Source organism: Hemitrygon akajei, chromosome 15 (genome assembly GCF_048418815.1).
Source record: "Hemitrygon akajei chromosome 15, sHemAka1.3, whole genome shotgun sequence".
In the NCBI taxonomy this organism is placed as follows: Eukaryota; Metazoa; Chordata; class Chondrichthyes; order Myliobatiformes; family Dasyatidae; genus Hemitrygon; species Hemitrygon akajei.
In genome coordinates this window covers 12,049,542-12,064,843 of record NC_133138.1, presented here as the reverse complement: position 1 = coordinate 12,064,843, position 15,302 = coordinate 12,049,542, and the positions used below count along the sequence as shown (strand labels likewise).

The window sequence follows — 15,302 nt, the reverse complement described above, 5'->3', positions numbered from 1 at the left end:
TACAGTGCAATGTGTCATTTGTGGTAACTACCTATTATCTAAATAGGGAGAAAATTCAAAGGGAGGAAGGTACAAAGGGACTTAGGATTCCTCATGCAAGACGCTCGTAAGGTTCATTCATACATTGAGTCTGTGATAAAGAAGGCAACTGAACCGTTGACATTTATTTCAAGGGAAATAGAATAAAATAAAAACAAGAAGATAATGCTGAAACTTTATAAAACACTAGTCAGGTTGCACTTGAAGTATTGTCAACAGTTTTGGGCCCCAAATCTCTTGGAGAGAGTCCAGAGTAGGGTCACGAGGATGATTCCAGGAATGAAGGGCGTTTGGCAGCTTTGGGCCTGTACTCGCTCCCATCTAGAAGAATGCGTGGGGACCTCAATTCAACCTTCTGAATGTTGAAAGGACTAGATAAGGTGGATGAGGAGAGAATGTTTCCTCTGGTAGGGATATCCAGAAATAGAGGGCACAGCCTCACATTTCAACAGCACAGAAGAGGAATTTTTTAGCCAAAGAATGGTGAATCTGAGGAATGTTCTGCCACAGACTGCGGTTGAGGCCAAGTCCGTGGGTATTGTAGTGGAAGTTTATAGATTCCTGATTGCTCAGGATATGTTGAGAGGGCAGGTGTATGGGGTTGAATGGGATACGGGATCAGCCATGATAAAATGGCGGGGCGGGCTCGACGGGCTGAATGGTCTTATCCAAGGAGATGCTAGGGGAAGCCCGAGGTGTCACAACTCATTCCGGTGTCAACATACCATGCCAATTTTACAGACAGAAACCTGCAGATCGTGAGTACATGTGGAGCTGCAGGATTTTATGCAATTTCTCAGGTTCTCGCGGTCATTTACGCCTACTATCAGTGGGTATTGTCACATATCTGGGAGATAACAGAGCATGCCTGCAGTGCTCCACGGAACAGCACAGAATGAAACAGAATATACCAGGAAACAACCCCCGCTCATTCTTCCCTCCAACTCGCCCACCCATACAATTACACCAGACCTCTCACCCCGGGACTCGCAGAGATTCACAGACTCAGTGGTCCGGCGGAGCCAATATCCAGATTGTTTCTACAGAAAAGAAAAACAATGGCTCCAAAAAAAAAGAAACGAGAACTTCACTGCATGTTTTCCTTGCAAACTAGTCTCTGCTTGCTCTGGTTACGCCATCCAGCTGTGCACGGATTTGTCCGAGCAATTATGCTGATCGTTTATCACTTTTCCTGCCACTACTTCTCCTACATCTACAATGGCCTCTGGTGATGGGCTCACGTTCCACATTGAGGTGAAACTGGATTTATTGATCTTCCCAGGTTAACCCAGTCAATTTCGCACACTGGTGGTGGTGCTCATATCGGAAACAACCTGTCTCTGAATGTGAACAAAACAAAAGAGATGGTTGTTGACTTTAGGAGGGCGCGGAGCGAACACTCCCCGCTGAACATCGACGGCTCCTCGGTAGAGATCGTTATGAGCACCAAATTTCTTGGTGTTCACCTGGGGGAGAATCTCACCTGGTCCCTCAACAGCAGCTCCATAGCAAAGAAAGCCCAGCAGCGTCTCTACTTTCTGCGAAGGCTGAGGAAAGTCCATTTCCCACCCTCCATCCTCATCATATTCTACAGAGGATGTATCGAGAGTATCCTGAGCAGCTGCATCACTGCCTGGTTCGGAAATTGCACCATCTCGGATCGCAAGACCCTGCAGCGGATAGTGAGGTCAGCTGAGAAGATCATCGGGGTCTCTCTTCCCGCCATTATAGACATTTACACTACACGCTGCATCCGCAAAGCAAACAGCATTATGAAGGACCCCACGCACCCCTCATACAAACTCTTCTCCCTCCTGCCATCTGCGAAAAGGATCCGAAGCATTCGGGCTCTCACAACCAGACTATGTAACAGTTTCTTCCTCCAAACTATCAGACTCCTCAATACCCAGAGCCTGGACTGACACCTTACTGCCCTATTGTCCTGTTTATTATTTATTGTAATGCATGCACTGTTTTGTGCACTTTATGCAGTCCTGGGTAGGTCTGTAGTCTAGTGTAGTTGTTTTTTCTGTGTTGTTCTTTTATGTATTTCAGTCTAGTTTTTGTACTGTGTCATGTAACACCATGGTCCTGAAAAAACGTTGTCTCATTTTTACTAAGTACTGTACCAGCAGTTATGGTCGAAATGACAATAAAAGTGACTTGAGTTGAAAGCGCTATGTATTAGTTTGCACTTTAGTTAAAGCTGTATATAGTGATCGCATTGGCGCCAATGGATCAATAAATTATCAATAAAATGTGATAAGATCTTGGGGAAACAAAATAGACTAGTTCTATTGCGTACTACAAACACCCGTTTCTAGTAGTTGGACTGAATGACGGGCTAATATACTGAAGAACAGGATTAAGTAAAAGTCCAGTTCTGGTGTCATAAACCCGCCTACTATCAATCAAAGTTCAAAATTTCCGGAAGAAAGTCGCTGTCTAACATGCGGGATTACGACGAAGTTACCGCTTTCCTAGGAGACTGGGGGCCACATCAGAAACTCATCTTCGCCCTTTTGAGTCTTAGCATCATTCCGAATGGTTTCTCCGGATTCAGCATAATTTTCGTCGGAGATGTCCCAGAACATCGCTGCTTAATTCCCGAGAATCTCAACCTCAGCGAAGCATGGAGGAACAGGACGATCCCTCTCCAGGGTCCCGAACAACAGCGCAGCAAGTGCACTCGGTACCGGCTGGACGTGATACTGAACCTTTCGCAGACATTCCCCGACCCAGATTTCCTCAACATGTCTGAGATCGAACAGGAACCGTGTCTGGATGGATGGGAGTACAGTAAGGAGCAGTACATCTCCACTATCGTCTCCGAGGTATGTGGTGTTACCTGCAGCAGTGAAATATTGTGATACGTTCAGATGTCTCAATACATGGGTAATTCTGTATTTTACCGAGCAGCACGATAACGTGGCTCGACGGCCGTTGTCTGTATGAGTCTGTACGTTCTCCCGGTGATATCCCCAAAAGACGTACCGGTGGGATTACTAAATTGTGGATCTGCAATGTTAGCGGCGGACGCGTGGCTACATTTGCGGCAGCCCAACACAATCCTCACTGATTTGATTTGACGTAAACAACGCATTTCATTATGTGTTTCGCTGTAATTGTGATAAATAAGCCAAACTCAATCTTATTGTACTTAATCCCACGCATAACGAAGCATGTTTTCATTTAACTGATGGTCAAAGAGCTGAGATGTTGACTGTTTCTATGCCATAGACGAGCCCGACCTGCTGAGTACTGTATTTCAAGTTTTTTGTTTAGATTTCCAGCACTTGTCGTTTAGTTTTTAATTATCCCGAGGCATTTGTTATTCGTCCCCTAGCTAGTTTTGGGCATGTTATAATCTATATTTGCTATGTTTCAACAATCGTCAGAAATCGAAATTTGATACTAAGCTCCCACTTTGTTTCCCTGCATTCAGCCTTTTCTTGTCATGGTCCGGTCCGTGAAATCCGCATTCCGGTTCACGGTCCGCTTCATGGATACCTATTCCATGTTTTCCGGTTTTCCTCAGTTCCGTTGAGGCAACTGATTCCCGTTTCGGGCTGGCACATAAATACCTCTGCAAACCAGGGATTGGTCACCGGACTGTTCTCTCTCCCCCCTTCCTCCCCCTCCCCCCTCCCTTCTGAATCCCTGGCAGTTACTTCGGCACTAGTCTTCATCTGTAATCTTCATCTATTACCTTCACCTGCAACCTTGCCTGCGTCCTCACCTGTGTCGCCATCAAGGTCAACCACCAGAGTGAGACCGGAGCCTTGCCACACCAAGATAAGGAACTATCTATTGTTGAGTTTGGAACTGTCTCTTTGTGTCCCCGTGTTTAGTGTCCATGTCAAAGAAGATTCCCAGCCCTAAGTCCTGTTCCCAAGGAGGGGTCCTGGCTCAGTGTTCTGTGTGCCTGTGCTCAAGTCCAAGGCTAAGTCTGGGCTTTGTGTCCTCATCCAGTTCTGGTGCCTCACCCAGCCCGGTGTTGGAGATTCCTCGTCCTGTGCAGGACTCCCTCATCCAGTCCAAGCCTAGTCCTAGAACCTCGTCCAGTCCCAGTCAAGGCTTCGTATTCCCAGTACAATCTAGAGTCTAATCTGTTCCTAGTCCCAAGTCCGCACCTGGATCTGGGTTCCAAGCCCTAGTCAAGACCCACGTTCCGGGTCCCTGTCCAGTCTCTGGCTCAGAGTCCTAGTCCAGGCTCCTAGTTCATCGTCCAGGTCCCGCTTTCCTAGTCTGAGTCCTAGCCCAGGCCCGGTGTCCTTGTCTCGCCCTGGGCCTGTGTCCATGTCCAGCATCATTTCCCCCCGACTTCCCTTACTTTCTCGATAATCCTAGTACCTCTGCCTTGCATTTGGGTCCGCTATTACCGCCCCCCCTTGCAACATTTCTACTCAGCAACTTATTGAAATTCCAGCTTTGAACTTGGTTTAAAATTGTGGGTGAGGACTTCCGGTAAGATGGCGATTGCTTAGCTACTCCGAACTTTTGTTCCGTTATTGTCGTTATCTGCACTAAATGTCTCCATTTTTTAAACCTTAGTTAGGAACTTTTTTGGTTTCTTTTACTTGCCTGTGAACACATCTACCTTACAATGTCTAGCAAGAGTTCTAAATCCGGGAGAAAGGAAGTTCCGGCTCTCTCGGCTGAGACTCTCGCTGCGCTCGAACAGCTCCGAGACGAAATTTTAAAGGAGTTTAGAACCGTTTTCAAACAGCTGGAAGCCAAACTGGATCGGATCAATGATAGAGTGGACGAACATGCTGAACACTTATCTCGCATCGATTCGACTTCTGAAGATTTAGAAAGTCGTGTTCGATACTTAGAGACTCTCTGTTCCAGGCTAGAGGAAAAATGTAACAAACTCCTTTCCAAAATGGTGGATCTCGAAAATCGCAGCAGACGTTGTAGCCTCCGAATTCTTGGGTTGCCAGAGGCCACCGAACAGGGATCAACCGTGAAGTTTTTCGCCGAGTTTCTCTGTGAGATATTCGGGAAAGACTTGCTTCCGAACCTGCCTGAGCTCGAAAGGGCACGCAGGGTCTATGTTCCCCCCGGAATTCTGGGCTCCCGCCCGCGACCAGTAATTTTGTGCTTTCATCAATACCAGGTAAAACACCGTCTGATTATGGAGGCACGTTGCAGAGGTACTTTTACTTTCCAAAATACAATCATTCGCTTTGTGGAAGATTTTGCACCCCAGACCTTAAAGATGCGCGCTGAGTTTAAAGGCGTACTGAAAGTGCTTTATGATCGTGGTTTTAAACCCTCTCTCCGCACTCCTGCCGATTTATGAATCAAGCTTAATATGGAAAATATAAGTGGCTTAAGTCAGTGAAGGAGGCTGAGGCATTTGTTGCAAGTCTTCCGGCTATCCAGTCATCTTAGGAACCCGATCGGACCTCTTAAAATGGTGGATAAGTACTTCTCGTAGTAAAATTACTTTTTCTGGACTCAGACTTTACTTAAATCACTCAGACATTATTCATTGAAACTCTAAGGGCTGTTGACAATCTCTCCCTGGATTTGGTGTGTCTTTTTTAAATAGACAGTCGGTGCTTAATGTTTCCCTATGGACGTTTAAATAATACTTGTGTAATCTATTTTATTCTTGTATAACTTTATCTATAGAGTTCTACAACTGACTCTAACTTGTTTTGGAGGTTTGAAGTCTTTATTGAAGGCCTCCCTGTTTGTTGGTTCACAGTTTAATTGCTGATTTATTTTTTTCTTTTTATTTATTAATTTTTTTTTTCTTTTTTCTTTTTTCACCCTTTTTTTAATCTTTGATTTTTTTTCTCCTCTCTGTAAATGGTTGATAAGTACTCTTCTTGAATTTATAATTTTCCCCTTCCTCCCTTTTTTTTCCCTTTCTCTTTCTTTATTCTTCCATAATTTTTCGCGGGTAGGTTAGTTTTGGTTTTCTTCCGATTTTCTCTGTATTAAGTTTTATATTTCTGCAGAAGATGTTCCAATTTGTAGTTATGTTTTCTAGTGCATAAACTAGTCACTATTTGCTATAGTATTTATACGGAACTGCTGTTAATGACACAGATCTGGAAGTTATATTTGGGTTAATTTTTTTGGTAGAGCTAGCTGCTTTTTTTGGTAGAAGTCTAGTTTTGGGTTGTGTGGGTGGGGTGAGTTTTCCAGTTCCTACATCACTCACTGTATTTATTGTTTTTCTTTATTGCTCAGGACATGTTTATGTTTTGATTTTACAAATCTATGTTTACATTTCTGCTCCCAGACTGCTACTGTATAGCTTGACTTTTTATTTGCCTGCTGCCTTTTATGCATTAGTAATTGATAATGGCTAGTGCACTTAAATTCGTGAGCTGGAATGTAAAGGGATTGAATCACCCTGTTAAAAGGAGGAAGGTATTCTCACATATTAAACAACTCAAAGCTGACATTGCTTTCCTTCAAGAAACTCATATTCGTTGTTTTGATAACTCCCGGCTTCTGTCAAAGTGGGTGGGTCAGCATTTTCACTCATCCTTTGCCGCTAAAGCTAGGGGAGTCTCCATTCTTATTAACTCAAATATTCCTTTTGAACTCCATAATAAAATATCTGATACAAATGGCCGTTTTATTATTGTTTCTGGTAAACTATATAACACTAAAGTTGCACTAGCAAACCTGTATGCCCCCAACTTTGATGATGTTAACCTTTTTGAACGTTTTTTTTCCCTCACTACCAGACTTAAACTCATACTCTCTTATACTGGGTGGTGACTTCAACTGTTGGTTAGATCCTAATCTGGATCGATCGTCCTCTGTTACCAGATCACCTACTAAATCTGCCTTAGCTATCCAATCGTTTCTCTCTAATTTTGGTATCTCTGATATATGGCGTTTCCTTCATCCTACTGAGAGGGATTATTCTTTTTTTTCACATGTTCACCATACCTTCACTAGAATTGACTATTTCTTACTCGACAACCAACTTATTCCATTTGCCTACTCTTGTGACTATCAGAGTATACTGATTTCTGACCATGCCCCAATTACTCTCTCTCTGAACTTTCCTGGTCTCCCTCAGAGGAATAAACACTGGCGGTTTGATTCAACTTTATTATTGGATGATGATTTTCTAAAATTTATTAAGGATCAGATAACCTTTTATTTTAACACTAATACATCACCTGAAATGTCATCCCAGATTGTCTGGGATGCCATGAAAGCATACCTGAGGGGTCAAATAATCTCTTACACAGCAAATCTCAACAGAAGATCCTGTGCAGATCGATTAGACCTCATTAACCAGATTAAAGAATTGGATCAACTATATGCTCAAACTAAGAACCCTGAACTATATAAGAAGCGTGTTGAACTCCAATCTAAATTTAATCTTCTGTCTACTCAACCTGTCGAACGCCAACTTCTTGAAAGCAAGAGTCGCTTTTACATTCATGGGAATAAGTCTGGTAAATTTCTAGCCAATCAGCTGAGGCGTTCCAAAGCCAAACAACATATTACAAAGATCCGGAAGGAGAACTGAGACTTTACATCGGATCATTTAGAAATTAATGACGCATTTAAAAAATTTTTTTCTCGGCTTTATTCCTCTGAATCTTTGAATGACAACATCTCTGTTGATCAATTTTTAAAGAATCTGAATATTCCCTCACTTTCATCTGATTTTAAAGCCAAACTTAATGCGCCTATATCATCAGAAGAAATATCTTTTGCAATCTCTGCACTGTCCTCAGGGAAATCTCCTGGACCTGATGGGTTCCCTGTAGAATTTTATAAATCATTCTCTTCACTTCTCTCTCCTCAGTTACTTTCAGTATTATCTGACTCGTTTAATTATGGCAAACTGCCACCCTCTTTCAATGAGGCATCTATTATTCTTCTATTAAAAAAGGGCAAAGACCCAACAGAGTGTTCCTCGTATAGGCCGATTTCTTTGCTCAATGTTGATGTAAAGATCTTAGCTAAAGTTTTGGCTCATAGATTAGAAACCGTCATTCCCTCCATTATCTCTGATGACCAATCAGGTTTTATCAAAAACCGTCTCCCTTTTTTTAACATTCGGCGTTTATTTAATATCTTATACTCACCTCCAACTGGGATTCCTGAATGTGTTATTTCCCTCGATGCGGAGAAAGCATTTGATCATATAGAGTGGAACTACCTTTTTGCAGTCTTAGAAAAATTTGACCTCGGTCAAAGTTTCATCTCTTGGATCAAATTGCTGTACCTGTGTCCTTTTCTTCTGTTTTAACTAATTTTCAGAAACCCCAGGTATTTAATCTTAAACGTGGCACCCGTCAGGGATGCCCCTTAAGTCCCTTTCTCTTTGATTTGGCTATAGAACCTTTGGCGATAGCATTTCAAAATTGTCCTGAATTGACCGGGCTTTGGAGAGGGGGTGTTGAGCATAAAGTTTCTCTTTATGCTGATGACTTATTACTCTTTCTCTCAAATCCGTCTACATCCTTACCTCTAATGTTTTCACTTCTTGACCAGTTTAGCCAGATCTCTGGCTATAAACTTAATTTACATAAAAGTGAACTTTTCCCAATTAATAAAGAAGCACAAGAACTAACATTTCGTGATCTCCCTTTTAAAGTAGTCCATAATCAATTTACTTATCTTGGAATTACAGTCACAAGGAAGTTTAAAGATCTCGTTCGTGAAAACTTTGCCAATCTTTCATATACTATAAAGCAGAGTCTGGGACAATGGTCACCTCTATCTATGTCTTTGGTAGGTCATATTAATGTTGTTAAAATGTATGTTCTCCCCAAATTTTTATACTTATTTCAATCTATCCCAATTTTTATTCCTAAATCTTTTTTTGATTCCTTAGACTCTATTATTTTGTCATATCTGTGGAAGAATAAGCGCTCTAGAATTAATAAAATCCATCTCCAAAAATCTAAAAAAGAGGGTGGCATGGCTTTACCTAACTTTTGTTTATATTATTGGGCAGTTAATATACGTTGTGCTACCTTTTGGTCTTTCTTTCATGGCCAACCCGAGTGCCCTAATTGGGTGGCAATGGAGTTGAGCTCCACCAAAGAATTATCTATCTCTGCACTTCTTGGCTCTGCACTCCCTAGTAGTCTGTCCAGATTAATAGCTAATCCTCTTGTTAGATACACTTTGCGTATATGGGCTCAGTTTAGGAAATGCTATGGTTTCCATGGTTTTTCCGTTTCCAGCCCTGTCGTACATAATCACCTTTTTTTACCTACTACGTACGATTCAGCATTCCGTGTTTGGTATAGGAAGGGCATTAGACATTTTGAAGATCTTTTCATTGATAATCGCTTCGCTTCCTTTCAGCAGCTCTCTGTAAAGTTCAATCTGCCCAATGCTCATTTTTTTAGTTATCTCCAAATTAGACACTTTATTGCTCCTTTAATTCCTAACTTTCCTGAAATGCCTGCGAAAAATGCTATGGACTTATTTCTTTCCATTAATCCACTAGGTAAAGGTTTAATATCAATTATTCGAGATAAATTAGCAGCCTTATGACGGGCCCCTGTGGATAAAATTAAAATGACCTGGGAGCAGGATTTAAATACCTCCTTATCTGATGAGAGCTGGGACTCGATTCTCAAATCGGTTAACTCAACCTCTCTTTGTGCGCGCCATTCCCTTTTACAGTTTAAGATTGTTCATGGAGCCCATATGTCTAAATCTAAACTATCTCGATTCTACCCTAACATTAGTCTGCTCTGTGATAAATGCAAGAGGGGCGTGGCCTCTCTCATTCATATGTACTGGTTCTGTCCTAGCTTGGAGAAAAACTTACCCCTGACATCTCCTCTGTAGCTAGTTCCAAGCACCTTAAAACTGTGCCGTTTCGTGTTAGCCATTTCAGCCCTGGGGGAAAAAGCCTCTGACTAAGCTCATGATCAGAGTTCCTCTGAGCTTCTCCATATATCAAAAGAGCATGGCTGATGTGCCTTACGGCTATTTTCCAGACTCGTCTTTAATTCCCTTAAAACCCATAGATCTAGCACTCAGTCTAGATCTTCAATAAGATCTCACACAGAAGGATAGTCAGCAATGTTACAGGACACAGAACTGGGAGTAAAGAACACAGAATGCAGAAAGGTAGAAACCCATAGATCTAGCTTTCCGTGACCGCAGTGACTGAGCCTTCCAGGGTAGAAATTCCATCCACTGACCTCCCCTTTGATGGAAGAAATTTCTTCCCGTACCCCCATTTTGAAATGAGCTACTTTTGAAACTGTGTACCTTGGTCCTTAACTTCTTAGCCATGAAAGCATCTTCTTTGCTTCCTGCTTGTCAAGCATATATCAGTGAAATTGCCCTTCATTCTTCTGAACCCAAGAGAATATACCTCCTATTTGCTCAGTACCTCATGCTACATTTCCCTGGATCTAGCCGAATGAGTCTCAGCTATATTCTTTCTACAGTAATTACATCCTTTCTTAGATAAAGTGACCAGAATTTCACATTGGCCATGATATTTTGACTTACCAAGTTCTTAAATAATTCTATTACTATAAAAGCCTACACATTATTTTTGTCTTCTAAGCCCTTGTTACATTTGTATGTTGGCTTTTAGTGCCTTATGTACAGGCACAGCTAAGTTCCTTTAAGCATCAATGTGACTCAATCTCTCACCATTTGACAAGTATTCCGCTCACTTTCAATTGTGTTATCAAATCACCTGATCTCATATCTTTACAATTTCCATCAGCCATGTTCATTCCCATTATTCTGCTCAGTCTATACTCCTCGGAAACCTTTCTACATTCTCCTGTGTTCTTTACTCCCAGTTCTGTGTCCTGTAACATTGCTGACTATCCTTCTGTGTGAGATCTTATGGAATGTTTTTGAAAAATCCAGATACTCCATATCCACTGATTCCCTTTTATCTACCCTACTCATCACATTTTCAAAGAACTCTCTGCAGACTAGTCTATCATACGGTTGCCTTAAAATTCCAGCCATCCAGCTTCACTCCTCTCCTCTGATACTGCCTGTGTGGAATTTGCACATTCTCTGTATGCTTCATCAAGAAAACTAGTTCTTCCCATATTATAACAATATGACCTCAGTTAGTTATCAAATTGCACTTTCATATTGTAGGTGAATAACAAGAAAATGAAAGTGAAGTTGTGCATGTAGGAGAGTATAGGTGACAGGGAATGGGGGATTGGGGTTGATAGGAGTCAGGCTGGGGAGCCTCCTATTGCCACAGTGTTCAGTGATGACCCAGGTGCAGAGGGAGAGATACAGAAGTGGAATGAACAGTTTGCACGAGCCAAAATCAACTCCACTTCACTGATTAAAGTCTCTATTAATTGCTGATTAAAGTGTAAAGAAAAATTGACACATCGAGCCGAATGCAGAAGGCGAGCGAGGGTTCACTGCTGACTAACTTCCTTTTAATCACTGATGATAAGGATCATTTGCCAGAGAAGGAGTCTGTGCAGTGGCCTGTCGCTGTGTGGAGGCTCAGTGTGGCCGGAGGGTAGGCCTTCGCATCCGAGTGGCGTCTCTCATTCTCTCAGTGTTGTTGGAGGTTTTCTATTTCTGGATTGGACTGTGAATTGTGGACTTTTTCAGTCTTATGGTTTTTTATATTCTGTGTTTTTGCCCATTCTTTCTCGTTGTTTTTTTGTGCAAGGGAAGGGTTTGGGGAGTAGATGTTCTTGTTGCATTTTATTTGTGTTTTTTTTTAGCAAGGCTAGGGGATTTGGGGTGGTTGATGATCAAGCTACCATTCTTTTTTGAGTGAGGGGAGAAGGTTTGATGTTTCTTTTTGAACGGCTTCCATGGTTTTCTTTGTTTCGTGACTATCTGGAGAAGACGAACCTCAGTTTCACACTGCATACATACTTTGATAATAAATGAACTTTTGAGCCTTTGCACTTTTTGAATCTTCAAACCAAGTTTTGGTAAAAGGTCTTCATATTGACAGGTACTAGATAGCAGAGACATGATTGGTAGAAAAGCTTTTTTCGGTGCTGTATGGTTCTGACTTAGATTTCCAGAATATCCATTAGGGTGCATTAAAGGTTATTGCAGTTCTATGTTTTTAAATACTTATTTACATTAGCCTGCTGAAGTTTCAGTTCACTACTCTGCAGACAGTCAACTTTCTTCTGAGACTCATTGTCACATGGCTCTGGTTGTCTCATGAAATGGGTCCAGTCCGGTCACTTCATCAAATGCAAGGAGACTGTACAGAACAAAAGGATAATGATAAATATTAGGCCAACAGGGCCATTAAATACAACTCTCAACTAAAAGCTAGCACCATTACAGCGGCTCAGAAATGGTAACTTAGTACTAAATTAATACCATTCCTTTAGGACATTGATCTAAACCTTCTAAATAGTGGTATTAATCGTTTTTACTAGACTGTGGATGAAGGTAAGCAGGGAGTGTTACTGCTGTTGTGCTTCAGACAAGACTTGACAACACTGAAGCAAAGGAAGGGAGTTAAATACAACTACCATGAAACCCTAATTGGCTAGAATGTACATTCTCATGAGCGTGATTGTCGCCCTTTTCATTTGCCCTTTGAGGGCAGCCAGAATCTGTGGCAGAATTCATGGGTGTGAGGTCTATGTCATTAGATTAAAGACATAGATTTAGGGAATATCCTAGAGTCGTAGAGCACTGCAGTATAGGAAAAGGCGTTTTGGCGCACCTAGTCCATGCAGAACTCTTATTCTGCCTAATCCCATCAGCCTACAGCTGAACCTTTGCCATCCGTACCCCTCCCAATAGTCATAGAGCACCAAAAGATAAGAAGGAATTTAGAGAAGAAAGGATTTTGGAAGGGATTGATAGTGGGAGACAGGAATTTCATGAGTCAGGAATCCTGACATTTATAAACACAAGAAGTTCAGCAGATGCTGCAAGTCATAGCACATATAAAATGCTGAAGTAACTCAGCAGGTTAGGCAACATCTATGGATAGAAATGAATAGTTAATATTACAATCTGAGTCCCTTTGAAAATCATTGACAGTTCATTTCTCTCCATAGATGTGTCTGTTTGGTTAACCAGAGATATTATTTGTTTATTATAAAATGACAAGTTCTGATACAACTAAAAGCTTGCCAGGCTATTTTAAAGGGCAGTCAACAACACAATGTGCATAGAGTCACATGCAGGCCAGATGAGAAAACGACTGGGAAGTTATTCTTTGAAGGTAAGTTATGATCCGGGTGGATTTTTAGTACCAATCTTGTAGAACTGCGTACAGCATTATTTACTCAAGCTGTGAATTGAATTTAAATTCTATAGCTATCCTGGTAATATTTGAACTCATGTTTCAGGATTGTTAGTCCAGCTTTCTAAATTATAATTGTAATAATTTAACCATTTTGCCACTATTTCCATTTTAATACTCATAGGACCTTGTAGTTCCTTTAGCCGCATTGATCTAGAATTTTACTGTTGCAGGTCTCTGTTTATCTGATGTCTTCTATCTATTCCACAGCAAGCTTAGCCAGGATAGAAACATATATTAAAATCTTCTATGCTGCTACCATTTTAGATAGGATAACCAAATGCAGATAAGGTGCTTTCTGTCTTTGAGGATACTTTGTTATAACAAGACTTCTGTAGCAATGGTAACATCTAACTTGAGGTAGGTGGATGGCTCTGAATTTCCAGCAGTAGGACAAGTTTTGCACAAATGATGCGGAGTATTGTCAGCTGTTTGCTAATTCGGAGCTCTGGGCATTGTTGCATCCAGTTAGTGCCAGCAACAAATCCAGCCCACAGTCTTCTGGTCTACCTGGATATAATCCTACAAAACAAAAGGTTTGACACTCTTGTTAAACAAAGTAATCAGCATAAATCCAAAAGCAAGCTAAGTAGATGGAAGAGAGAGAAATGGAAGAATATGCACTTGCTTCTGGATGAAAATATAGAGTGGAAGGAAGCTCAGGAGTAGTATTGACCAACTGTAATAAGCTTTTTCTATATTTCAGTAAATATCCTTATTCTGATCAGTGAATAAATACAAGATTGAAGAGTTTCAGTGTCTTTTAATATGACAGAAGAGTGGTAATAAATAACATGATTTTCATAACCCTTTAATTTAGTTAAAAAATTTACATACTGTATTTTTGTAAGGCAGAAACTCAGGAGTATTACTGAAAAATTTTACAATATTTCCCACGCAAAATGCTGGGTTAAGACATTAATCTTAGTTAAACCAAATCTTACACCTCATTAGTTACATTATCTGCAATATTTCACATATCCATATCCGTATAATTGCCACTGAATAATAATTGCCATTGAGATTAGGCTGATGTCAAAGCTGGTTTGGTGACTGAACTGAATAGTGCCCACAATGGCCTAAAACCATAAACAGTATTTAGACTTTCTGATGTCTTTTTGCATTTCAGTGGGATTTGGTGTGTAACAATAACTGGAGAGTACCATTCGCTACATCAGTGTTCTACATGGGAGTGTTAGTAGGTTCCTTTACTTCTGGAATATTATCAGACAGGTGAGCTGTTTCCTTTATTTATTTCACATAGTCTATTTCTGTTATCTCTATCACTTCTTCATCCCAAAGCATGATACAAGATCATGGTAGATTAGGTGATTTAATAATATAGTTAAATTATAATGAAAATGGCTGTAAAATATTTATATTAGGGAAATTCAATTGTATGAAGTTATACTCCTGTATTAACTCACATATTAGTCAGCTATCATGTTATATGATACCAATGGTCCTGAGTCCACTTCTATCAATTCTGCACTGAGTCTCTTTGAGAGCCAGAACTGCAGGAACTCTAGATATTGCATTCAAATCTTGAAAGTTCAAAGTAAGTTTACTATGAAGTACATATGCTATCACATCATACCTTGAGATTAATTTTCTTGCAGGAATTCACAGAAAACCAGAAATGCAATAGAATTTTACGAAGAATGATACAGAAACAAAAATAGACTGCTAAATACACAATGTGCAAAAGAAAACAAACTGTGCTAAAAAAAAATACTGAAAACATGAGTTGTAAAGAGCCCTTGAAAGTGAATCTGTAGATCATAGAATCAATTCAGAGTAATGGGGAATGAAGCTATCCCCACTAATTTCAGGAACCTGATGGCTCTATAGTAACAATAATTCCTGAACCAGGTTGTATAGGACCAGATGATTCTGTACCTCCTGCCTGATAGAAGTTGTGAGAAGAGGGCATGGCTTGGATGGTGGTATTGATTATCCTATATCTAGCCTTATTTCTTCTTCTATTTCCATATTTTCTTCTGCGGCTGCA

At 40.7% G+C, this 15,302-nt stretch overlaps 1 protein-coding gene across 4 annotated transcripts in view; it reads left to right on the top strand.

Moving 5' to 3' along the window:
• Positions 1-2,463: 2,463 nt before the first annotated feature.
• The window catches only part of LOC140739165 (organic cation/carnitine transporter 2-like), a 42,184-nt gene continuing 29,345 nt past the window's right edge, over positions 2,464-15,302 (top strand). For 2 of the 4 annotated variants that reach the window (XM_073067194.1, XM_073067193.1), the window contains exons 1-2: positions 4,513-5,161; positions 14,421-14,524. In XM_073067194.1, the coding sequence (XP_072923295.1) occupies positions 4,646-5,161; positions 14,421-14,524 (620 nt within the window). In that variant the 5' untranslated portion in view covers positions 4,513-4,645. Of the gene's footprint in view, positions 2,874-4,512; positions 5,162-14,420; positions 14,525-15,302 lie in introns of those variants that run through there. The other 2 variants (XM_073067192.1, XM_073067191.1) reach the window with 2 other exon arrangements.